The sequence below is a fragment of the Protopterus annectens genome, chromosome 11.part0 (genome assembly GCF_019279795.1).
Source record: "Protopterus annectens isolate FY-2018-M chromosome 11.part0, PAN1.0, whole genome shotgun sequence".
Lineage (NCBI taxonomy): Eukaryota > Metazoa > Chordata > Ceratodontiformes > Protopteridae > Protopterus > Protopterus annectens.
Window position 1 is genome coordinate 85,425,629 of NC_056745.1, and position 27,178 is coordinate 85,452,806.

Genomic DNA, 27,178 nt, shown 5'->3' on the forward strand with positions numbered 1-27,178 from the left:
AAGAAGCCAACCCGCCCAGGGGTGAGCATGCTGGGACCAAACTGGAACTTCCTCATTGGAAGTTTGGCAAAGGGCAACATGGTGATTGTAAAGGCCATGAATGCCAGCCATCTCAGAAACTCCCTGTCCATGATGAATGAAAGGGGCAAAAAAGACTATGAATGCTACGATTCAAAATGCTTTTTCTGAAGGTAGAAACATCATCATCAAATCTGTCCTGAACCTGCAGCCCAGGAAAATGAGATTCTGACCTGGGGGTCAGACTTGATTTCTTGAAATTTATTGTGAATCCTAAAGCCCTGCAGAAAGGGAAAGGGCAAGGTCCAGGTGTTGAAATAGGTCTGGACTGCTGGCCAGAAAGAGCAGATCATCCAAATAAGGGTAAACTTGAAGGCCTTTCAATCTCAAAAAGGCAATGCTTGGGGGCTAGACACTTTGTGAAAAGCCTTGGAGCAGTGAGAAAGACCAAAAGGCAAGGCAGCAAACTGAAAGCGCAAAGAACCCACCAAGAAATGCAAGAATTTTCTGAACTGAGGGTGAAATAGGGATATGGAGATAGGCATCCTTGAGATCCAGAGAAGCAAGCAAAGCCTGAAGTGGTACAAAGAGAAGAAGAAACAGCAGAGATAGCATCCTGAAAGAAGGCACCACCAGGAAGGTATTCAAAGTTGAGAGGTCTAGAATGGGTCTCCCAAGGACAGTCTTTTCTTGGAACCAGAAACATCCTGGAGTAAGCCCCCCTTTTTGCTGGCCTGGAGGGACAGGCTGAATGGTGCCTTGGTTGGAGAGTTGAGCAGGTAACTGAGGAAACAGGTGCAGTTGATTGGTGGGTGGCTGAGGAATCCCCTGAAAGGAGGGAAGAATCTTCCAAGTTATAAGGTATCCGTTTTGTATAAATGAAAATCACCCAGGAATCCTGAATGACTTTTTTCAGGCTGAAAGGGACAGAGAAATGTGAAGAGAGGAGTATGATTTGGAAGAGTAAGCCAAAATGTCAGAGCGCGCCTTGTCTGGGGTGAATAGGCTGCTGGGGAGAAGGAACAGAACCGACAAGCCTTAGACTGAGGAGGCCTCCTTGAAGACTTACGTTGCCTAGTTCCAGGAGGAGTAGAAAAAGATGAGCGAGCAGGTTTCCTGACAAAGGGAGTCTTGGGAGGTAAGATCATATGAAACTTAGGAACTTGGGAGACCAGCAAGTGCTTTAAATCCTGTAGCTCCTTTCCTTTTTCCTTCAGAGTATTAAAAAGTTCTGCAGCTGCTTTGCCAAAAAGGGCAGAATTCCCCAGGGGAGCATCAAGTAATTTAGCCTTGATATCAGAGAAAGCCTCCTGAGAACAGAAGCAGAAGCTACAGCTCTAGTGGAATCTTCAGCAGCATCATCATAGCTGCATTTGACCAAATGTCTAGTTACCTGTGAGGATGTACCAAATACAGAAAGAGACAGTGACATAGCCTGAGTCAGGTAACTGGGACAGGGTCTGAGAAAGCATGGCTACAACATACACAGACATGTGTGTCTGGTAATTAATGGCTCTGATAGCCAAGTTGGAAGAAGTATAAAACGTCTTTCCCAACCTTTCCAAATTCTTACTTTCTTTGTCAGAAGGGAGCAACTTAGTTGAATGAGCAGTATGAGAGGATTTGTCAGAAGTAATGGACACCACAGCTAGATCAGCTGAAGGACATTTAAAAAGTAACTTGCAATCCTCAGGAACCGTATACAAATGGTCAGGTCTTTTTGGAACAGGAGCTTGAGAGTCTGGGGTCTTAGAAGTCGATACAAAGGCATCTAAGAAAGCTGGAAGGACTGGAGGTACTGCTGAAGGAGCAGGTGCCTCCAGCTGAAGAAGATCATATCATCTTTTTTGTCCTCTGAGATTTGGGAAGAATCCCACTTAAGGAATTCCCTCACTATTGATAGTCTCCCTAAAGGAAAGTTCTTCCATGGGGGAATCCCCCCTCATTAGATTCTTTCTCTTGGGAAGCATATTCCAAAGGAGAAGAGATCTGTGTAGAGTATGGTAAAGTGTCTTTTATCTGAAGACCCATCACAGTCATAATCCTGTACTGGTCAAGACGCTGACTGCACAGTAAAAGACTCCTGGGAAGCAGACGACAGAACTGGAAAAGAGGAAAAGGCAGGCCCTGAAATGGGTGAAGCTGAGGGTGGAGGTCTCAAGGCCATCAAGAGCCTTAAGACCCTGGGGAAAAGGCACCCCAATCCAACGGAGGGATGGAAAGGACAGTGGAACGCCTCGTCTTCTGCTTCTTTTTAACATGCCTCTGTTGCAGTGGAAAAAGGATACACGTAGGCCTTGTGCCCTGGACTTTGTTCGGCAGGGAATCAGAACAGCTCCCAAGTCTTCCTAAATAACAAGCCGTGGTTTCCCCCAAGTCATCTGAACCAGAAATCTGCATTGCCTCGAACATGCTTGGATCCCTACTTCTGATGACTTCCAATGCAGAACCTGCCGAAGACACAGACCATACCTCCAACTGCACCATCGGATTTTCAACCTCAAGAGGTACGTCGGAGAAAGAAGGTGCAGTCAAAGAGGATTTGGGCCTGGCTTTGCTGACCATCCTCTTCACAGACGGCTCAGAAGAACTCGAAGAACCCTCCGTGTCCCTAGCCAAATGTGCAAGTCTCTGGATTTTCCAAGTAGAGATTTAAAGCCAACAAACATCTCTGTAAAGTCTTAGGTACAAAGGTCTGACAGATAGAACAGGACTGATGGTTGCGAGTAGGGCCTCAGCAAAACAAGCAAAGCTCATGACTACCTTTATGTGGAATTTGCCTTCCACACCTACACTTGCCCTTTCTGGATGACATTAATAACAAAAGGCAGTAGCAGCAAATTAAATTCCCTACAGAGTACTTAACTGAAGCTGTAAAGTGAATCCACAATATCCAAAGGCAGACCAAACATATGAGTCAACCTTTCCGAATGGTGGCGAAAAAGTTCTAAGGACTGTATGTGCGGATGTCCCTTTTACGGCTGACATTCTCTGCGCCTTCGTGCAATGTCCCACGTACAGTCAGTAGCATTAAGCTTTTGTGTACAGGCCGGATGTCGGGTCGTGGAGCAGAATGCAACCCATATGTAAAGAATAACAGAAAAGAAGGACATCTTCTGATACTGCAGTACCTGTGCTAACATGACAGCACTGAGGTTTGAAATTCCCATGACTATCTCTTGCAGGCGCTTCACAACATATGCAGTGGGGAAGGAAGATGGGACTGGCTGACATTCATCTTGGAAGGAGGAAATGGCAGTTCCAAGTTGGTTGATCATCACTAAGCAAGAGGCTTGCAAAGGACCAAAATGGACTTGGCACTCCACAGCAGGTGACAGTAGAGCTCCTCACCTGTGGATGGGGAGGATGTAGGTGGGCCGTACAGTGAAACGGAAGCTCATGCCAGATGACAGTGGTAGGGGCAAGGCCTATGCAGAGACATCCTCATTATCAGGATACTTGTGAGGGAATTAAATTTTCATGGTTGCCTACAGACAACTTCTCTACCTTTCTACCGTTAAGTCCACACTAGCAGAAGATCGAGTGGGTTCACGACCCATAGAGAGAAAATTGATAGTCTTTACACACATAGGTAAAAATTACAAAGAATGCACACATTCTTGGAGGTTTGACAGTAGAAGTATTCAAAAAGGGCATCTTTTCTGCCTATAAAAATGTGTTCAACATAAGTATTTTCACATTGCATATTACAAAATGATAGACCCAAGCAAGTAGGGGTATAGAAAACAGGCAAGAGAGGGCTGGAATTTACTGCAGAAACAAATGGCTAAAAAACAATGCAATGGCAGCAAATAATGAGAGAGAAAAATGTAATAGTGTGTGATGGGGCCAAGAAGTTTAGACTGCAGGTTAGAGACTGCCTTTTCTATCAGGCACTGATACTGGAGTACAGGCAAACAGAAAGGGATAGGGGAGTCCCAAGTTAAAGGCCTGCTCTGGTACAGAGATTTTTTAGTTTAATCTAAAATGGAAGCTGCTGTTAAAAAGGGATAACTACTAGGGAATATAAATACTGCATGGTAACTATAAGAATCAGAGAACATTAGGAAAGATTGGGAAGAGAGACTCCATTTAGAAGGGAACCATGAGAGGACATACGTATGGCTCCCAAGTATGCAACAAAAGTCCAAAAGATTTAGGATTTTTGCTTAGAAGTACTTGCACAGGTATTTTTATGCTCCAAGCAAACTTCAAATAACTTTTCTTCAGGTAAAAAGCAAATGATGGAGGTGTGATGGGGAAGAAAGAGTTAACTGGGAACATGCACTCTGGTTGTGTAATGAGCTGACATATTTAAAAAAATCCCTACAGAATACTCTGTCAGAAATATTGGAGGAGCAAATGGCTGTAGCTAAGAAAATGTTTATTTTGAGTTGACTAATCAGCCATCAGCAGGTTAATTTGAAAAAATGCTTACTAAAGATCTTTTCCATGTTTATACAAATTTGGTTTGAATCTGGGAAGACAGCAGTGAGGGTAGAGGAACGCTTTTGGAACCCTTGGTGAAAGTGACAGCATACTGCATTTTCTTCAATGTGCTATAGCAATAATGTATTACTATTTAACGGACTTGTGTTGAGAGGCAAAGTTGGCTTGTGGGTGTCAGTTTGACAGACCGGGGGGGGGGACTTATTTCATTAAATTGTTTATTCAATAAACAGAAAAAAATGGTTACTTAATTTGGGTAATAAAACAGTTTCATAGCAATTGTTCATTGAAATACAGATTATTCAGGATCAAGTTGTTTCCTTCACAGCTTCCTGCGCTTCTAGCTATAGAAAGTCCACCTATTTTTTTAAAGGATAAGAGGGAAGTGGAGGAGGTAAATGGTTGGAGGTGGGATTTCTGGAAAAGGGGAAGGATAAGTTTCAATGACTCACAGCATTTCCGTCTGGCTGCCATGGCTCATAGGACCCCCCCCCCCCCCAAAGCATATTTTTCTGCACTGCTTGCCATTTTTTCCTGTAGTGTGCTGTCCCTCCTCTGTGAGATGTCTTTTGACTATTTAGGGTAAGGAGGCCAATTTTTGGTGAGGCAGTTCCTGCTATATTTAGGAGTTTGGGAATGAAGGAGCTATATGACAAACCTCGTTGTTTCCCCTTTCTCCCACCAGTCTTTTAAAAATCTTTTCACCTGGTGGTTTGATGAGGACAGCCTTATCCACTGGTGCATTAAGAAGTTTTACTTTCAGATCATTTGGCAGGGTATGTGTCATCAGCCAGAGATGTCTCTGAATCAGTGATCAAATTAGCATTGTCCAACATGATTCATCTAATGCGTCACAAACGTATTTTACAGAGTGCTTGTCAACCTGTGAAATAAGGCTGCAAAGTTCAAGCGCATCTCCACCTTCAGGTCCTTGTTGTTGATTCCTTCTGTATTAGACTTTAGCTGAGTCACTAGTGATTCCTGAAACTTCACCATGAAAGTCTCCACAATACCTGCATTTCTTCTCCCCAAGAACTTCAGCACCCTACTCTCTCCGTCACTGGGAAAAGGTCTCCTGGATGGCACTGAAGTTGTTCTGTTGGTAGAATTCAAGGATTTCACATATGGATCATCTGAGAGTTCTTCTAAGAATATGTGGGAATTTTGGTCCTTGGAAAAGGTCAGGTTTCCTAGGAACATGAATGAGGAAGTCTGGCTTTAATGGCATACTAGTAAATGCATCTTCCAATACTTCTAAGGCTAGAGGCACAGCAAGTAGTTTTGGCTCAAACACAAAATCCTTCTATCTCAACTGAGCCTGTGAGAACATCTTTACCTCTCATCTGAAGGCTTCCATCATCCTATGAAGGGTCTCCAAATATGACTTCCTGTACTGTAGAAATTGAAGATAGGGTGTATGAGAGGGGAGATATCTGATCCAAATATGCCAATGCCTCTGACTACGGGCCGTCTTAACAACCTGGTGTAGATTTAATATTTTGCTTTTTAAAAGGAGCCCATGGCATTGTAGGTACTTCCAAAGCAGGCTATTTAGATTAAAAAATTTACAAAATCCTACACCATTTTGAAAAGATTCTAGGAAGAAGCCTATGTAGTGGAGTGGAATGAAGAAATGCTCAAACTGACCTGGAGAAAACTGGCAAGTATCTCTTCTAGTCTGTACCTCAGTTGCACAGGGCTAGTCACCTTAGAGACTTTTATTCACGTGTGATGCCTAACACCACTATATGTTCTCTGCTGACCTCCTCTTGAACAAACAGCAAGGGATACCACCCCCTCTTCATTAAAAATGATGCAGGCATCAGCTCCAGAAACCCTCAGTAAGGCCCCCAGATCAACTAACACCTCAGACTCAGCCTACAAGTACATGCTACTATATGATAGTGTGATGACCTCTACTTTGGATACACCAGAGACTTCAGCAGCAACAGACTCTAAAAACAGGGGCTGCAAATAAGAGGTTATGTACTCATCATAACGTTCCATGTGAGTTGTTCCATCTCGCCTTCATTCTTCACTGATGGGTTCGGAGTTAATCTATCGGCTCTAAAACAGCAGTTAGCAAAGCTCAAGGTTTACCAGTAGCTCGAGACCAAGCCCCTTATCCCATGATGCACTGCTGGAATTACCTCAGATTTTGTTTGCTACATGCACCATATCCCTGTAAGAGAACTACTCTCTCTAGAGAAAGAAAAGATTGAATAACCAGGATGAGACCAGCCTCTAGGTCAACTATCAGCCAGGTGGGGGATGGAGGGAGGGACGTAAGAATGAAGGCGAGATGGAACAACTCACATGGAACGTTATGGTAAGTACATAACTTCTTAATGTGAAGTTGTTCAATCTCGCCATTCATTCTTCACTGATGGGTAGCGTCCCTAGCACCCTGAATCTCGGGGGGCTCATAGGAGTACATTCTTCCGGACCGTAGACCCAAAGGAAGCCCTGCCCCTGGTGGCCTTATCAACTTTGTAATGAGTGATAAAGGTATGAGGTTTAGACCAAGTGGCTGTAGCACAAATGTTATCAAGGGGTAATTTGGCTTGAAATGCAGAAGATGTAGAAACTGCTCTGGTAAAATGAGCTTTAATCTTGTGTAGCAAGGGCATATTAGCAGCTGAATAAACAAAAGTGATATAATCAGATAACCATTTAGAAAGAGTTGTTTCAGCCACTGGTCTACCTTTTCTGGCTTCAGAGAAAGACACAGAGAGTTGATCTGATTTTCTAACATCTTTTGTTCTGTTCAAATAATATCTGAGCTGTGAACGTCAAGTTTGTGCAGCATGTACTCTAATTTGTTGGAATGGTTAGGGAAGAAGACTGGTAAACTCAATGACTTGGTTGATATTAGATTCTAAACAAACTTTGGTCAAAAAAGAGGGATTTGTCCTAAGAGATACTCTATCAGCATGAAAAATCAAATAAGGAGGGCTGACAGATGAAGCTTGAAGTTCTGACACTCTGCGGGCAGAAGTAATAGCCACCAAAAATATGGTTTTCCATGATAAAAATTTGAGATCACAAGATGATGCTGGTTCAAATGAGGGAAGAATTATACGAGACAGCATAAAGTTTAGATACCAAGGAGAATAAGGAGTTTCCACTGGAGGCCTCATGTGGAAGTTCCTTTAAGAAAGGCCTTGGACAACTTATGGGACATCATGTTTAGCCCATCCACTCTGAGATGAAAGTTAGATATAGCAGCCAACTGGACCCAATCTGTAGCAGCTGCAGCTCCTTCATTAAAAATCGTAGTCAAGAATTCTAAAATGGACGTCAAAGGGGCTTGATAAGGATCAATGTTCTGCTTAGAAGCCCATATGGAAAATCTCTTCCACTTACTAAGATATCTTCTGGTGGATGGCTTATGAGACGCCAAGAGGATCTGTCTCGTTTCATCAGGAAGATCATGAAGCCTGACTAAGAGGGGAAATGGAGCAGCCAAGCTGTGAACTTCAGTGAGTGCAAGGAGGGATGGAGGTCCCCCGACGGATGTGTCAAAAGGTCTGGAACTGGGTCCAGAATCCATGAATCCTCCAACAGATGATGATGATGATGAAGAAATGGGAACCAAATCTGCTGAGGCCAATATGGGGCTATGAGGATGACGGTCCTTCCCAGCAACATTGCTTTCTGTAGAAGTCTGGGTATAAGAGGGATTGGAGGGAATGCATAGAGAAGACACGGGGGCCAATCGTGTACGAGTGCATCTCTTGTGGGTTATCCCAGAGGGGGGAATCAGGGCAAAGTAGCTTCTGCATTTGGTGTTGACGTGACTGGCAAAAAGATCGCAGCAAGGCTGACCCCATTTGCAGAAAATCCTGTCCGCAATCTTTTGTTTGAGGGACCACTCGTGTGGCAACAAAATTGTCCTGCTCAGTTTGTCTGCTATCACGATGGATCTCCCCAGGATGTGCGTTGCCAACAGAAAGCGCTGGGAGGAGACAGCCCACTGCCAAACTCTGAGGGCTTCTCGGCAAAGGGGGTAAGACTTGGTCCTGCCTTGCTTGTTCAAGTACCAGACTACCGACATGTTGTCTGTCCGAATTGCAATCGTCCCTAGAGGAAGAGAGTCCTGAAAGTACTGCAACGCCAGAAGTACTGCTCTCATCTCCAGAACATTGATATGCAGGTGTAACTCTTGATCCGTCCACGTGCCTTGGGTGGTCATTCCCTGAAAATGCCCCCCCTATCAGGGAAGTGTCTGTGGTCACAGTGGCTACTGGAGGGGGTAGTAAAAAGGGACGTCCTATAGTTACAGGAAAAGACGTCAACCACCACTAGAGATCTCTCCTGCAAGAGTTTGTAATCAAAATCATATGACTCATTGGAAGTTCCTGATAGGACCATTGGGTGAACAACAGCCATTGAAGAATCCGTATGTGCATCCTTGCTAATGGTATGGCCAAGATCGCTGCAGCCATCAAACCTAATACTTTTAGGACTTCTGTGGTTGGTGCTCTGTCCTTCGACACTAATGAGTTCACATGCTGGCGAAGGAGAAAGATCCTCTCACTTGGTAGTTGTAGAGTGGTGGTTGAAGTGTCCAACTCTGCCCCTATAAAGACAATATGCTGCGATGGCGACAAGGCAGACATTTCTGAGTTGATTGTAATGCCTAAGTGATGGCAGAGTGTCAGAGTGTATTCTCTTGCTTGAATAAGTTGATGCCTGGTGGTGGAGGTAAGAAGCCAATTGTCTAGGTACGGAAAAACCTGGAATCCTAGACGCCTCAGATGAGCAGTGACCACTGCCATGCATTTGAACACTCTGGGGGCTGTAGTGAGACCAAAGGACAGGGCTCGAAACTGATAATGACTGGCTCCCAGCTGGAAATACAAATGATCTCTGGATTGCCTGGCCATTTTTTTGTGGTAGTACGCATCCTTGAGATCTATTGAGCACATCCAATTGTCTCTCCCTAAAAGGAAAGTATTGACTGAAAAGTGACCATCCGGAACTTCTCTTTCTTTACAAATTGGTTGAGTCTGTTGAGGTCCAAAATAGGTCTCCAGTCCCCTGTTTTCTTTGGAACCAAAAAGAATCTTGAGTAAGTTCCGGATCCTATTTGGTCTGCTGGGACTGGCTGGATGACTCTTTTCTAGCAACTTAGGGACCTCTATAGTTGCTTGTTCCCTTTAACTGGGTGGAATATCCGGGATTCTCTTTGGGGGCATGGTTTGGGTGAAGAATGGTATGAAATACCCTCTGGAAATAATGCTTTGTACTCCACTGTCGTTTGTTATATCTAGCCAGGCATCTGTGTATAAAGATAAGCGATCCCAGGCTGCCTCCAGAGCAGGACAGTCGGGTCTCCCTTCAGGAGCGCTGACAGGGTTGACCAGAGAAGTGATCTCTGTCACCCTGGTGTTGCGGATCCCCTCTGCCTCGGGGCGGGTCTTACATTATTACCCCCTCCTCTGCCCCCAGGGGGGGGGGGGTTGACCACGTGTGTCCTGAAAGGCTCCTTGGGCTTTTCGGAACCACATTTTCCCTCCCCGTTGGCCTTTGGGGTAAGGCCAAGTAGGGGTGGAAAAACAGACTCCGATGGCAGACAGAGTCTTTCCCTCTTGCTCACACCTGGTGAGTTTCCTTCACTTTGGGCCCAAAGACAGATGAGCCATCAAAAGGGGTGTTGACAAATGAAAACTTAAAGGGCTCCACGAAGGAACACAAGCACATCCAGGAATGTCGTCTTAGCGCAACTCCTATACCCACTGCTCTACTCGTCCCATCAGCTGCATATGATATGAGATGCATGTACGAGTTCACAATGGAATTTAGGGTAGTGAGCTGGGCGGCAACTTTGTCAGAAGCCCCTGTAGCTACAGTACACTGAAGAGCATCTCCCAACTCCTTAAGGAGAGCTCTTTGCAGTCGGGTGAAGTAGGTCAAATAGTTCAGGGATTGGAGAGTAAAAGTCGCTGAACTAAACATGCGTTTCCCATATTGATCCATGATCCTAGACTCTCTGTTAGGAGGATGGATCGTCAAGCAAGTCTCAGACATTTCCTTCTTGGTGGCCACCGCCACCACCATGGCATCAACAGGGACTCCCTTATTCAAAAAATCCTTATCTGCGGGGGGGGGGAGAAATGAACTTGTTGGGCCTCCGAGGGACAGGCTCCATGGACTTTGGTGACTCCCATGCCCTTCGAGAGACCAGCTGCATGAGCTCATCGAAGGGCGGAGACACCCAAGAGGTGGAAGGTTGAGACCCGAAAGCCTTCAGGGGAACGGACTCATCCTCAAGTAGGGCGTTTGGATTGCCAATCACCCCTCTGCCTAAAGAGCTCGAGTATCTCTGCAAAGGAGATATCCTCAGAGGGGGATCGTGGGGACCCTTCTGACTCATCCAAGTCAGTATCAGATGTCAAAGGCTCCTGTGTAAAGTGTCTCCTCTTACACAATCTTTTCCTGGGGGCCTCCTCAGTGGGAGCCTCTGGGAAGGTCTTGGAAGAGCAAGGGGCACCCTGTGGGCCTACCTGAAGCTCAGGGTCTCTACACTTGGCCTGGACGATGGAGGCAGAAGCGGACACAGGCACTTTGGGGGGAAGAGGAGGCCAGACCTTGTGTCAAGGATGTCTTTGGGGACAAGGCTCTCCTCATGGCTTCGAAAGCATCACGGCTCCAATGAGAAGGAGTCAACGGACCTGAGGGAACCGCCATCCCCTCCCGCACCGAGGTCATGTGCTCTGAGCTGGAGGTAGGAGCCGAGCTCATCCAAGCCAAGGCCGGGAGAGGAAGAGTCGGCACCAAGTCGGTGCGACTATCCCCCCCGGACCAGACAGGAGAATGTCGGCCCCCAGAGTCCCTGGTCGGCACAGAGGACGTCAGAGTAGATGGAACCGATGACACCAGAGCAGGTCTCAGCTCCAAAGGCTCCACAAACAGCAGGCCGGCCCCCTCCAGCTCCGAAGATCCGATGTGGCTCAGAGGAGAAGCAGTCAAATCTGGGATGGTAGTCTTCGGTTCCGGTGCTGGGGTCGGAGCAGACAACAATTTGGCAAGGCCTGGTGCCTGTAAGAGCTTCTGCACCAATCGGTCCATATCCAAATCCGAGAGGCTGACAGAAGATCTAGAGAAGTGCACCAAAGGTGCCGGCTCCAAAAGTAAGAGACACTTGGCTCCGACAGCTGTGGAGCCGAAGACCCGAAATCCTCCACTTTCTTAGACTTTTTAGATGCCTTAGAATCAGTAGATGATTTTGATGATTTAGAGGACTTGCTGGCCCCATCCCGGTCAGACAAAGCTTCAGTAAAAGGATGCTTCAGCAAACCTCGATCCACAAGTTTCCTTTTCCTCTCTAAAAGAACCCTTGAAGAAAAGGAATGGCAAATGCTACAGGACTCTTGCAAGTGCACAGCACCCAAACAATACACGCACTGAACATGCCCATCAGTGAGAGACATCTTTTGCCCGCAGTCTGGACATTTTTTGAATCCAGACTTTGGGTGCTTGTCTTTTTCCTCAGACATATCAATAAACAATACACAGACTAACCTAGAAGAAAAATCTATCCAAGGCTCAAGAAAAACACTTAGAATTAACCAACACCATTTAACAAATGGCCGGAGAAAAATGGCCAACAGTATAATACAGCCTAAAAGTTAAAGCTATCCTTAGGCTCGACTTTAATACAGAACACACTAACAATGGCCTGGGAAAAGAAGGCCAACTCTACTAAAAGTGTAACAGCACACTATCTACACTATGAAAAGTATAACGCACACTATAGAAGTAAAGAAACACACACACTGAATAAGTAATACAAATATGTTAAACTATGAAGCACCAAGGGAATAGGCCTAAAGAGACAACTATAGGAGCTTAATATAAAACTAACTATCTATAAAAGATAAAGAAAAACTTGCAAAAAGCGATTCTGCGTCAAAAAAAGGCTTGAGCGAACTGGAACCACTGAGATCCATGCTGCAGTAAACTAGATCTGAGGTAATTCCAGCAGTGCATCATGGGATAAGGGGTTTGGTCTCGAGCTACTGGTAAACCTTGAGCTTTGCTAGCGGCCGTGTCGGAGCCGATGGATCAGCTCCGAACCCATCAGTGAAGAATGAACGGCGAGATTGAACAAGCATCTTCAGTCTTGAGCTTTCAGGCAAACGGCAACCCACAGATTCCAAAAAGCATTTTGTTTCCCTTTGCATCTCCCTAGGGCTCTTCGATAAGTGACTAGTGGAGGCCCTAGATGATAATGCAGCGGAGTGGAACCAGGCATGCATTTTTTTGAGCTAGGCTTTGCCAGACAGATTCCTAAAGATGTTGAATTGCAGTTGGGTTGAGTACGAGGACTGCTGTCTGTGCTGTGCTTTGGGCCTAGATAAAAGAGGAAATAGGAGTAAAGGTCCTTATGTAAGAGTTGCTTCCAACTTCCAAGGAAACTGCTAACTTTTTCAAAGTCACTGCATTACATGTGCAAAAGACATTAGCAGTTATAAAGGCAGACAAGGGAAGAATGCCCGATGACATGCTTCTGCTTCCAACAGATCAAACTACTAACACTTGTAGCAGTATGCACTTTCTGAACTATGGCAAGAAAGCTCTGAAAATGGCATCGATCAGTGTCCTTATACTGCTGACTCAAGTGGGAGGAGTCAGCCAAGGCCAGGAGGGTGAAGGTACAGCTCTGAAAAGTCAGACGAGCTGTCAGGTTCCCTACAAGCAGGAATCCCAGATGTCATGGCTACAGCAGTAAAAGGTTAAGATAGACATCTGTGGCTTCTGAGGTTTCCAGTGGTGCCCTTGTCTTGGGTGGTAACATCAGAGAGATTCTTTTAGTGACATTTAGTGACATTTCCTGGTCTACCTCAGGATAAAGGGACCCACCTGAAGAAAATCAGGTCAAAATAATTCATGTTACCAATCTGGGGCTGTTCAGATCTGGCAGTACCAATGAGTGCTGCCTTTTTCCTCAGTCGAGAGGATGTATAATTGGGAAAGTTAAGTAGTACCAGTCGGGAAGACCATTACTGGTCTGGTCACAGAGGTGCTATCATGATGAGCTTGGCTTAAATGTCCAGGAGTGGGACCCAAGGGATAGAAAGACATGCAGTACACTGCCAGACAGACAAAAGCATTAACTGGGGATTCATATGTACTTCAATAGGTAAAACAAGAAGTTATGTACTCACCATAACGTTCGATGTATGTAGTCCATCTCACCTCACATTCTTACCTGTGGGTTCGGAGCCAAACCTCGGCTCCGACTCGGCCATACTCTAGCTCGAAATCTTCAATTGGCTCGTGGCTAAGAGGTATCCCATGCTGCAATGCGTCTATCCCCCAGATATTGTTTACTGTGAGCTCACATAAACACACACACACACACACACACACACACACACACACACACACACACACACACACACTGAGAGGGTATTCCTTAGACACTGAACATGTAGAGTGAGCCTTTACTTTAAAGGGTAATTCCTTGCCATTTGAAGACTAGATGAAGGAAATACAGCTAGAAATCAATCTACTTTAGAAAAGTCCCCTAGTCTATTGTCTGAAAACGAGACAAAAGAGTTTAGATTTCCTAAAATCTTTCATCTAGCCGATGAAACTTAAATTCTGCCTTGTTAGAGAATTCAGGGAAAAACACAGGCAGCTCAACAGACTGGTTGGGATTGACCAATGAAGCAACCTTAAGCATAAAGGAAGGATTAGGTCTTAGCGAAACCCTATCCTTTTGAAATACCATGGGGCCGAACTGATAAAGGGCTACGGGGCTCAAAAGGAGATGAGGTAAGCTGCTGTAGCACAAAATTAAGGTCCCATGGCATCACAGGATCAAAGATCGGTGGTCGAAGTAGTGCAGTCCCTTTGAGAAAAGAAAAGCTACAAAGTCTGTGCGCCATCAGATTGGGTTCATTAGCAACATAAAAAAAAATGGCCCAACTCCACACTTTGATGATGCCGCAGCTGATCCCTGGCTAAACAGTTGAGATAGAAATTCTAAAACTGATGAGATGGGATCTGTATAGGGATCAATCTGCCTTTCATGAGCTCAAATGGAGAATCTCTTCCACTTAGTGGAATAAATCTTCCTAGAAGAAGGCTTGTGGGAGGAAGACAGAATATGAACCACCTCGGTGAAAAATCATGAAGCCTGACGGAATTGGAGCAGCCATGCTGTCAACCTGAGGGTATGAATGGAGGGGTGGAACTGCTTTGACATATGAGTCAACAGATCTGGCTCTGGGTCCACCCTGAAATACCAGATCCAATTTGTGACTGGATCCTGAGGAGATCCAATTTGTAGTGAGCTAATAAAGACACATCCCAGCCTGAAAGGAACATGTAGAGTGAGCCTCACAGCCCCTAGGCATTTATCCTCTAAATTTATTAGGTTCATATGTTTGCCCATTAGTTTCCACAGCAAGATTTCTCTGAACAGAGCCAGCGAGGTGCTCTGCCTAGTGTTGTGGGATTTGTGCCTCAGGCAGATTCTCTGATAGGATTCCAAGTGATAAATCTATCCTCCAGCACGCCCATTTATATCCATGCTAAGGTTTAAGTCGCGGTTCCAGTGGTTTTGGTGACTTGGATTTTTGTAGGTGGACATTAATTCCGGTTGACTTGTATGTCAGGCACATGCCTCTGAGCAGAGCAGGCGGTATGCAACTGAATAGAGCTGGAGTTTCTTCAATCTGGCAGCATATGACAGATTTTGGAGTCCCTTATCCTTTGGTGAGGAACTTTTGGGGTCTCTCCAATTGCTGCAGATGTCGGGTGAGATACATCCCGAATGGGGCATTGTACTCGATCATTGGTCTGATAAGTGAAGAGTACAGGGGAACAATGACCTCACTAGATCTGGATGTGAATCCCTTCATGATCAGGTGGGCAATGTAGAAGGTCTTTCTAACCACTTTAGCAACGTGAGTGTCAAAAGAAAGGCCACTGTCAACCTGGGTCCCCAGGTCCCTGATAACCTCTTCTGTGCTTAGTGGATTGCCACCTATATGGTAGCTTGGGGTTACCTTGTTTTTCCCAAAGGGTATGACTATACATTATTTGGCGTTTAACTTCAGGCCATGGCTCTGGCACCAGCTATCTGTTTCCGTGAGTCCCTTCTGAAGGATATCCGTGTCCGATGCACTTTCCACTATGGCGCCCAGTTTGCAGTCGTCTGCAAACTTTGTCAAACAAAGTCCTCCCATGTTGGCCTGTACTTCTGAGAAGTAGATGCCGAACAATAGGGGGCCAAGGACCGAGCCCTGTGGGACACCACTTGCGACCGGCTTGGAGTCTAACATAGCGCCAGCAACTCTAACCCTGTGGGTTCTGTCCTTAAGCCAGTTTGCAACCCATCTTGTGACATATGGGTTTACAAGTTTTTCTACAATACCCGAGTGGGTATTGTGTCGAAGGCCTTTGCAAGGTCAAGGTAGGCTGTATGGACTGCCTTTCCCTCATCAATGGCCTTGGTGACTGTTTCGAAGAAGTCGACCAAGTTCAAAAGGCATGATCTGCCCTTGACGAAGCCAAACTGGGTCGGGTCCAATGTCTGCAAGTCCCCTATATCTTTGTTTATGAGCTCCATTATGATCCTCTCCATAGCTTTGCAGACTAGACTTGTTAAGCTTATGGGGCGGTAATTACCAGGGTCCGTAGAGGCACCGCCTTTGTGGAGTGTGACCACAGTTGCCGTACGCCACTCCTTGGGCACGTATCCTGTAATCCTATCCTGTAATTCCTTAGACACTGAACATGTAGAGTGAGCCTCTACTTTAAAGGGTAATTCCTTAGACAATGAACATGCAGAGTGAGCCTTTACTTTAAAGGGTAATTCCTTGTCATTTGAAGAATAGATGAAGGAAATACAGCTAGAAATCAATCTGGACAGAGTTACTTTAGAAACTGAAGTCCCTAGTCTATTGTCTGAAAACGAGACAAAAAGAGTTTAGATTTCCTAAAATCTTTTGTTCTAAGTAAATAGAAATGCAATGGTCTGTCGACATCTAGCCGATGAAACTTAAATTCTGCCTTGTTAGAGAATTCAGGGAAAAACACAGGCAGCTCAACAGACTGGTTGGGATTGACCAATGAAGCAACCTTAAGCATAAAGGAAGGATTAGGTCTTAGCGAAACCCTATCCTTTTGAAATACCAAGTAAGGGGGCCGAACTGATAAAGGGTTGCCACGGGCTCAAAAGGAGATGAGGTAAGCTGCTGTAGCACAAAATTAAGGTCCCATGGCATCACAGGATCAAAGATCGGTGGTCGAAGTAGCACAGTCCCTTTGAGAAAAGCCCTACAAAGTCTGTGCGCCATCAGATTGGGTTCATTAGCAACATAAAAAGTAGAAATGGCTGCCAACTGCACTTTGATAGTTGCCGCAGCTGATCCCTGGCTAAACAGTTGAGATAGAAATTCTAAAACTGATGAGATGGGATCTGTATAGGGATCAATCTGCCTTTCATGAGCTCAAATGGAGAATCTCTTCCACTTACTGGAATAAATCTTCCTAGAAGAAGGCTTGTGGGAGGAAGACAGAATATGAACCACCTCCGGTGAAAAATCATGAAGCCTGACTAGGGACGGAATTGGAGCAGCCATGCTGTCAACCTGAGGGTATGAAAGGAGGGGTGGGGAACTGCCTTGACATATGAGTCAACAGATCTGGCTCTGGGTCCAGAATCCACGGCTCATCTATTAGATGAGGGTGAAGAAAAGGAAACCAGATCTGACGAGGCCAGTGTGGTGCAATCAGTATCATTTTGCTTCCCAAGGACTGTGCTTTCTGAATAACCTTCCTTATCAGGGGAATTGGAGGGAAGGCATACAGAAGACCGGAGGGCCAATCGTAAATTAGAGCGTCCCTGGGTGCTTCCCCCTCCGGGGGAATAAGGGTGAAGTAGCTGCTGCATTTGGCATTGAGGGGGCTGGCAAATAGATCGCAGTAAGGCTGACCCCATCTGCGGAAAATCCATTCCGCCACTTGTTCGTTCAGGGACCACTCGTGAGGCATCAGAATAGCTCTACTCAGCCTGTCGGCAAACACGCTGGACTTCCCCTGTATGTGCTTTGCCACTAGAAAGCACCAGGAAGATACTGCCCACTGCCACACTCGAATAGCCTCTCTGCAAAGGGGATACGACCTGGTTCCTCCCTGTTTGTTCAGATACCAGACCACTGACATGTGGTCTGAGTGGATTGCAATTGTCCCATGAGGAAGAAAGCTTTGAAGTGCTTGCAACGCAAATAGCACCACTCTCATCTCTAAGACGTTGATATGGAAATGGATCTAGTGTTCCTGCCACGTGTCTTGGACAGTCCTAACGAAATAATGCACCCCCCCCACCCAATCTGGGAGGCATCCGTGGTCACAGTGGCAATCAGAGAAGGAAGAACGAAAGGCATACCTGCGTTGAAATTACTGGTCTGAAGCCACCAACGCAGATCCTGCTTGCACCTGTTGGTTACTACAATAAGGTGGGAGAGCGGGAGGTGCTGAAGAGACCACTGGGCAAAAAGTAGCCACTGAAGAAGCCTCATGTGAAAACTTGCAAGAGGCACTAGCATAATCGTGGCAGCCATGGTCCCTAACAACTTGAGGACCACGTTTGCCTTGACCTTCTTCAGTGGTAGTAGAGCGTAGACCTGCTGCTGTAAAAACTGAATTCTCTCTTCTGGCAGGAAAACCCTCATGAGCACCGTGTCTAACTCTGCGCCGATAAAGGTAACACGCTGCGAGTGGCACAATGCAGACTTTTCCCAATTCAAGGTGATTCCCAGACTCTGGCACAGTGCAATAGTGGCATCCCTGGTCTGTAGTAGTAGATGCCTGGTGGTGGCAGGCAGGAGCCAGTCGTCCAGGCATGGAAACACTTGGAATCCCAGACGTCTCAAGTGAGCCGTTACCACTACCATGCATTTGGTGAACACCCTGGGGGCTGTGGTGAGACCAAAGGGCAAGGCGCGAAACTGAAAATGACTGGCTCCCAGCCGGAAGCGTAGGTGATTTCTGGATGCCCTGTCTATTTTTATATGGTAGTAAGCATCCTTGAGGTCGATGGAGCACATCCACACATCTTTCCCTAATAATGGGAGAATCGACTGTAACGTGACCAAGTGGAACTTGGACTTCTCTACATGAAGGTTCAAACGGCTGAGATCCAAAATGGGTCTCAGGTCCCCTGTTCTTTTCGGCACCAAAAATAATCTGGAGTAAGTCCCTAATCTTACTTGGTCTGAGGGGACGGGCTGGATGGCTCCTTTTAACAGCAACTTTTGAACATCTAAGGTTGAAGAATCCCTTTGACTGGGTGGGACGTCTGGGATTCTTTTGTTTGGAGGGGGGAGATAAAAGAAGGGGAATATGATAACCTCTGGAGATTATCTCTAATACCCACTCGTGTTGGGTGATGTCTCTCCAGGCTTCTAGGTATAGAGAAATGTGACCCCCGACTGGCTCCAGAGACGCACAGTCGGGCCTCCTCTCAGGAGTGCTGGTAGGGAGAGCCACGAAAGGAATTGCGGTCCCCCTGGTTACGCAGGCCTCCTCTGCCTCTAGGCTGGCTTCTACCAGAGTTTCCACCCCCATCCTCTGCCTCTGGAGGGGGAATCACTCTGTGTCGTGAAAAAACCTCTGATTTTCTGAACCACATTTTTCCACCTTTCTGGCCCTTGGTATAAAATCTAGAAGGCATGGAAAAATGGACTCCCACGGCAGACAGGGTTTTTCCTTCCTGCTCGCACCTAGTGAGAGGATCCTTCACCTTGGTTCCAAATAAGGATAAACCGTCAAAGGGCGCGTTGGTTAAGGTAGACTTGAAGGCCTCTGCGAAGTTGAACAGGCGCATCCAGGAGTGTCTCCTAAGAGAGACTCTGGAACCTGCAGCCTTGCTCGCTCCATCAGCTGCGTATGAGATCAGCCTCATGGAGAAGTTGGTAATAGAATTTAGGGTAGACATCTGAGCACTGACTTTTTGAGCCACAGCATCAGAAACGTTACCCTGTAGAGAATCTCCCAACTCCTTTAGATCATCTCTTTGGAGCCATGTAAAATGCGATAAGTAGTTCAGTGATCAGTGTAAAGGCCACTGAAGAGAACACACGCTTCCCATACCTGTCCATAGCCCTGGGCTCCTTGTTAGGGGGATGGACGGTAGATGAAGTTTCTGCAAGTTCCCTCTTGGTGGCTGCTGCCACCACCATGACATCTACTGGAACGCCTTTTACAAGAAATTCTTTATCAGGGGGAGTGGACAAAAACTTGTTGTGTCACCTAGGGACCGGTTCCACAGTGTCTGGAGTTTCCCACATCTTTCGACAAATGAGGTCCAGGAGCTCGTCGAACGGGGGAGAAACCCAAGAGGCGGAGGGTCGGGACCCAATGGCCTTCAGGAACACAGACGACTCCTCAGAAGGGGCTTTAGATGGCCCGTCGCCTGTCTCAGTATTTCCAAGATATCTGAAAAAGAGATATCATCAGAAGACGACTTAGGGAACTCTCTGACTCCTTGAGGTCTGTGTCAGATATGAGGGACTCATCTTGAGAGTCAATGTACTTCCTCTTGCACACTCTCTTTCTGGGTGGCTCCTCGGGTAAAAAACCCAGGGAGGCCTCAGAAAGCTGAGGACCACTCATGGAAGTATCCTGAGGCCTTAGGTCTCTGCTGTCCCTAGATAGAGGGTGATCTGATACTGATATCGGTGCTGGAGGGGGAAGAGTGTTGGTACCGTAAGATGCAGCTGACGACTTGGCCAGCACACTCCTCATGACCTTGAAAGGTGATCCCCCCGGCTCTGAAGGTAGACTAACCACAGAAGACACCCTCGGAGCCAAGGAAATAAGGTCCGAAGCCGATGTTAGGTCCACCCTCACCTGAGCTGAAGCACCGAGAGGAAGGCTCGGAGCCGAAGAAGATCGACCTGATACCTCCCTCTCTGCTCCGACCGTCGAGCTGTGAATCCTGGACCCCGTGGACGGCGCCGACGGGGTCGGAGCGAAGATCGGAGCAGAGATGCCAGAAGGGGCTACTGGAACTGACCTCGAGGCATCAGACGGAACCGACAGCTCTGGTTCCGAAGAAAGGTCCGGTGGAGGAACAGCCAAAGGATGAAGGGAGGACAGGCTCTGGAGCAGACTGGCCCAGAGCCGAAAGAAATTTAACCAGCACCGATGACTGGAGCAGTTTCCTCACCACTCTATCGACATCATCGGAAAGTGTCCTGGAGGACCTAGAGGACATGGTCGGGGATCTGGATCTCCCTATAGAGGGAAACCTACGAGTCGGAGAAACCGGTTGAAAAACTGGAGACCGGCTCCAAACTGACAAATCTGTCACCGGCTCCAATAAACCTGGAGCCGATGTAGACATCATCGATGCACTCTCTTCTATTGACCCCGAAGCCAGTGGAGCAGAGGAAGCAACTGTAGTTTTAATAATTTTCTCCAGCGGCTTCGAGGCGACTGACGGAGCCAGAGAGAGTTTCTTAGACAACTTTTTTGTCCATCTTTTTGTCTGGTTTGGAAGGAAAAGACTTGGAACTGGAAGATCTTTCCAAATCCTCTTCAATGGAAGGTTTCAGCAATCCCCTAAATATTAGCTTGTTCTTCCTCTCTTGCAGCATGCGGGGGCTGAAAGCGTGACAGAACAAGCAGGAATCCTGTAAATGAGTAGCCCCCAAGCAATACATGCACACACAGTGTCCATCTGTCAAAGACATCTTGTTGTTACACTTAACACACTTTTTGAAGCCTGAAGGTCTGTGCTCTTTAGAACCCTTAGACATGTTAAGACAAGAACACACACGGGAAAACGGTAGGAGCACCTTCACCACAGAAATCAAAAGAGCACGGGAAACAAGAGCCTCTAACTCAAACGGCCTAGAGACTGCGAGGTAACCACAGGGAGGACTAGGTCCTCTAAGTTAAATGGGCCTAGCCCAGGAAAAAAACAGGGGAACAACAAACAGTCACACCACAAGGAACTGGCTGACAAAGGGGAATAACCTGCTACACAACAAGAACAAAAAACAGGGGAGGACTAGGTCCTCTAACTGAAACGGGCCTAGCCCGTAAACACCAAGGGAAATGAGATACCAGAAAAGTTCAATTGAACTGGTTAGAAGCAAGACAGACACACTAGCTATTAAAATAGCTTTTGGAGCTACTAAATCGAAAAAACAGTATAAAAATTGTACTTGGCCATGGCCAAGAGCGAGACCACGTCTGAGCTGTACGAGTGGCAAACGAGATCTGGGGGATAGGCGCATTGCAGCATGGGATACCTCTTAGCCACGAGCCAATTGAAGACTTCGAGCTAGAGTATGGCAGAGTCGGAGCCGAGGTTCGGCTCCGAACCCATGGGTAAAAATGTAGGCAAGACTGGACTACATAACATCACTGGTTAAGAAGCAGCACACAAGTCAGGCTGGGGAGCTCCCTGGCTATCCAGATAAGAGCGATCAATGAGGTCCCACAGGGCTCTATACCTGAGCCAATTTTTCTTTTATATTCTTTTCAGATAACAAAATAGGCTAAGCAGAATAGAATAAGGCAGTGACCTTAAAATAATGTGTTACTTCAATAAAAATATCAGTTCTCCAAGATGGTCCACTAAAAAAGTACACAGTTAACACAGTAATGACTTTACTATTGGAACTGTGGCATCATAAGACTTGTCAAAAATCTAGTTATAAAACAAAGTTCAGATCATTAAAAACAACACTAATTATGCACATTTAAAGAGAAATACTGTCTCAGGAATTCACGTGCTGCTATCAAGCAGAAAAGAAAGTTGTAAAAACTGGCAGAACACGTATAGTTGGTTTTTCCACTTTAGAAAGCAGTCAACAAAGATTGGTTTGTTACCAAAACAAACCAGCACCAAAAAGTAAAAATAAAAACAAGGAAGTGTTCTTGCTATGGTACAAATTTCTGTTGTAATGTCACTTTAATGTGGACAATTTCAGACAACTCTTTTTCAGGAATTGCATTAGATGCAGACAAGGTCCAACAAATTACAAATTCAGCATTACAAATTCATAAATATCCAGCTACGGAAACTCAAGTATTTAAGAGTGAACAGGAAAAAAATTATGAAGAAATCAAGTATTTAAGGGAGAACAGGAAAAAAGAAAATTATGCAGAAATCCAAGTATCTTACAAAAAAACAGAATGTTCAGAACACAATATATTTAAAGCTGCAAGGAAGAATCAAGAATCAAGATGACAACGGAGGAGATGGTGGGAATCAATCCGGTATCAAAAGAATCACTTAACAGCATACTGCGACAGTCTTCTGCCTTCTAAGGAGAAGAAAGCTCCACTGAACACACAGAAACATAGGTGAATTAAGTACATTAGAAATGCGAAAATCCTTACTAATCTGACAACACTGGCTCCTACCTCCTTGATTTCTTCTGGTGGTAGCTGCTCCACATTCTGTAGCTTATGGACACTCTGGCTGTGATTCGCATGGCAAGTGAAAAAGTCATTAGCATTTTGCTTCAGCAAGTAAACAACACCACCTAGGCCTGGAAGTCGCCAGTATGGAACTGCTGAAATCTGAGAGTCTAGAAATGACGGATAAGGCAAGGTTTAATTAACAGTAGCATGATTTTGAAGAAACTGATCTACACATTTCATAGTACTGCCTATGCCCTAACCTACAGTCTGGAATATACTGCGTAAATATCTTTTTTTCTTACTGTTTACTCTAGGAGAACGCTAATACAATTTTACTGACTAATCAGATTTCTTTACCTATTACATCTATACTCATCTCAAAGAACGACTGCTATGCAAAGTTTCGACTGACCTCTGATTTTGTCTCAGCTAGAGCAGCAACTAGCAACAAACTCAGGGAACACTTTTCAGTGTGCCTTTCTTCTTAATGATGAGAAGCTGTAGCACTTCTTAAGATGTTCAAGTATTCTGCAGAATACTGGGATTTCAATAAGTCCATACTATATTGTTCTCTCAAGGTACAAGGCAAAAGTTTACTACAGTATGCACTTACTATAACAGAAATTTAGAAGTTTCAGAGAAAAAGCAATGGCAATACAAACATGAAGTAATAAGCACTACATTAAAGCAAGTTTTGTGCTGTTCGTACAGCTCTTCAGTCATCAGGTAACAAGTCTAGCAGACCTGGTGGCACACAATAAAAAAAAGCCTTCGCGCAGCATTTATCTGAATCCTCCACCCAATACCAATGAAAGAAGAGTCATAAAGAGGAGGCCTGTCTCTCTAGCTCTTTGACTTAGTGTCAGCCCTGATGAGGATGGTCTAAGAAGTCAGGCTTAGTTACATAAAGTGGGATCACACAAGAAATAACTCACCACATCTTAAGATCTTTGAGCAGGTTTTGCAAGTTCTTCTGTTTATGGAGAACGGTTTATACGTACTCAAGTGATATGTGTTCATTACAACTGGATCTACTAAAAGAAAAGATACAAGAGGGCTATTTCATCAGAGAGTTTATTGTAGCCTTCTTCAATGCCTTGGTTATGCACAAAAGTTAATGTATCTGACTGACCACAGTTTTTTTCACTCATGGACAACAGAAGATGACACACAGTGGGCAGCACAGGCAAGTTTACATACCTAAACATTTCCTTCCGCTTTATGTTGAAAGCAAAGTTCCCACTGTTTTAGTCCTGTGGTAGATGGCCTCAAACATCTGGCTCTAAAGCCGAAGCCTTAAGTACAACGAGGAAAATCATCTCTCTTTTCTCCGTAACAAACTGGTTTGAATCCCTAGGAAAGGACCCTAAACTACTTTAGTGAACACACTTCTAAACAGGCAGGTTTGACATGCTTTCGCAAATCCCTGGCAGAAAACCTGGTCAAACAGAGGACCTAGAGGACTCCAATGAACTTTGTCTAATAACCCATTACAAAAAATGCCAGTAAGGGTAAAGCCTTTCACAGACAAATCGGTATAAAAATAAATCAGTGCTAAAGCCGTCAACAAAGGATAAGACAATGTCCATTAATGCTTTGTAGTGCCCTGCTAAGCTCTTTGAAAGGTATAAAACTGTTGTCTGCAACACCACTACAGAGCCCTAAGGATTACAATAAAGGGTATTCCAAGATACCAGCTGTTGATATCAATTCTTCCTCCTCCAGCAAATATCAGTCTTATGAAAATCTACACGTTCAACAAATATGCACCAAGGCTGGTTAGAGCAAGGTAGGGATCAGACATTAGCAAGAATATGTTCAAAAATCAATTGGAGCTAAAGATCCCAGCTAAGATGGCTGCCTAAGCCCAAAGCCCTAAACAGGGCCTGCAAAAATTTGGATAAAAATAGTGTTCTTGGGCAGAAGAAAAAAAACCCACAAAGACAAGTAAGCAAAAATGTATGGAGGAACAGATGGCTGCTTTTAAAGCTGCTAATAAAGAGGATCAATTGTGCATTTTATTTAAAAAGATAATCACAGTAGGTGGCCAGGACGTGAGCTCTTTCAAATAAACAGGATGATAACAAACAGAAGGGGAAAAGGCTACAAAAAAAGGATGCAAGAAATGGAGGAAAATAAAGCAGCAATTAAGGATGAACAGATCCACAAAATACAAGCGCTAACAAATAATAAAAAGGCAGAGAGAAAAGACAGAGCTTGAAATTCACTCACAAAAGAGTGCTACCAGGATAACAAACACAGGACACAGTAGGAAGAGAGAATGAAAGGCAGCATTCTGTAAAAGCAGGCGGTTTCAGGAGAAATTTGTGCTACCAGAAAAATAAGAGGAACTAATAAAGAGGATACACTGGGCTTTATGGAGGCAATCAGTAGAAGAAAGAAGATCCAAGTAGTTTTTGGTATGTTTCAATTCCTTTGATGTAGGAAATTATATAATAAAGCAAGCAAAAAGATCTTAAAGTTACCCCATTTACAGGGACATTCATAAAACTGGTAGAGGATTCACTGGAAACACTTTACAGAAGAAAAGGTATGCTGGAGGTATCAAATGAGCCAAGAATGAATGGAACAGTAGCACAGTTGACATATCCTACAATTCTAGTAGTACAGCAGGAAGGGGAATTGTTCAGGCTTCACAATATGGAGGATGTTCAAAAGCTTAAAAAAGTTATCACATACAGCTACATAACAGAGTCAGTAAAAATGTGAATCATCAGCAAAATGTGGACTGGGAGGACAGCCTTAGAAATAAGACATGATCCAAAGACACCGGGAGTTCATGTAATGTCAGATGTCAAAATCCCAGCAGGAAAGACTTCACAGGAAGTGATGAGGGACCACATGACAGTAACACCAACAGAAAATAAACCATAAAGGTAACTACAAGGAGATGAGAAAAGAAACAAGATACTAGAGGGGAAACAGGTGAAAGACTTGTATCAAAGGGAGAAACAAAAGCTTCAACCAGGGAAGATTTGGGCACAAAAACAGTGAAAGACGCACCATAGACAAGTGAGAGCTATAAGAAGATGGGAGCACAATGTGTCAGAAGTTTAGAGCAAAGAAGAAATGAACTGCTGAGAGAATAAACAAGCTGGGCAGAAGCATTTATGGCAGATGGCAGTCAGAGCTGGAAGGCAGGAATACAGAAGGAAAGAAAGTGATCGCAGAAAAAAGAGAAGCAATCAATAATGGAAGGAACAGACACTGAAAGGCAGGTGACTGAGGACTGGAGGGAAGGCTGTAAAAAATGAAACAGATCATTATCTTGCGAAATGCAACACAGCAAGCACTTCATTAAAACTTTACAAATTATGGGAGGAACTGAAGAAATTCCTGAGGAAGTGATGGGTAATGTATAGCCAAAGGGTGCTTAGGTGCAAGCCTCCAAGGTAAGCAATATATTTTTCACAATTACTTACTGATTTACAATAAACTAAAGCAAGCATAAAATCTATTTCAATGAAGAAGAAATAAGTAATTATTCATAATGTAATAATGGGGGGTGGGGTAACAGGAGAAAAGTAAGGTAAAGAATGACCCACAGACAAATGTGAAATAGAAGAATGCTGGTGGGTAAGTAGTAGAGAGATATAAGGCTGCAAAGAAAGAAAAAAAATGTTGGACTATTACACAACTGAATCCGAAGCATCAGTTTGGTGAACAGTGGAGACAGGAAACCAATGAATGGGAATGCTGGGATACAAAATGATTACGACACCAGTAGTGGTTTGGCGTGCAAGTCATTAGTGCAAGGTACAGTTGGAACAGAACAAAATAAAGTGCCGATAGGACAATGTCCAGAGCACACCCACACACATACAAGAGCCAAATGGGAGGCATTTAGAGGCCGGGGAGGAGGTTGGAGGGGTCTGAGTACAGTCAACCATGAAAGACCACAAAGTACAGCTTGGATAGTAGGCCTGGAGGAAGGGTTATTCCATATGGCAGCAATGTGAAAAGGAGGAAGGGATGAGTGAAAACAACAAACAAAATATAGATAATTATTTGGAAAATTGTGGGTGGGTACCATCAAATCTGACCAGGAGAAAAAATACAAGACAAGCTAAAAAGGATAGGGAGGAAACATTGTTCCATTACAAGAACAGAAACTGAAAACCAGAAAGAGTACAAAGATACTGTGTCATGACTATCCAAAGGAGAAGGGGAGGGCGAGAGACAGAAGGAAGATCATGACTATCCAAAGGAGGAGGGGAGGGTGAGAGACAGAAGGAAGATCATGACTATCCAAAGGAGGAGGGGAGGGTGAAAGAGAGAAGGAAGATCA

At 45.0% G+C, this 27,178-nt stretch overlaps 1 protein-coding gene across 1 annotated transcript in view; it reads right to left on the reverse strand.

Moving 5' to 3' along the window:
- The window catches only part of NUP205 (nucleoporin 205), a 1,199,422-nt gene that overhangs the window by 171,519 nt on the left and 1,000,725 nt on the right, over positions 1-27,178 (reverse strand). The window contains 1 exon segment of the mRNA XM_044087173.1: positions 22,870-23,036. Coding sequence (XP_043943108.1) covers positions 22,870-23,036 — 167 coding nt within the window.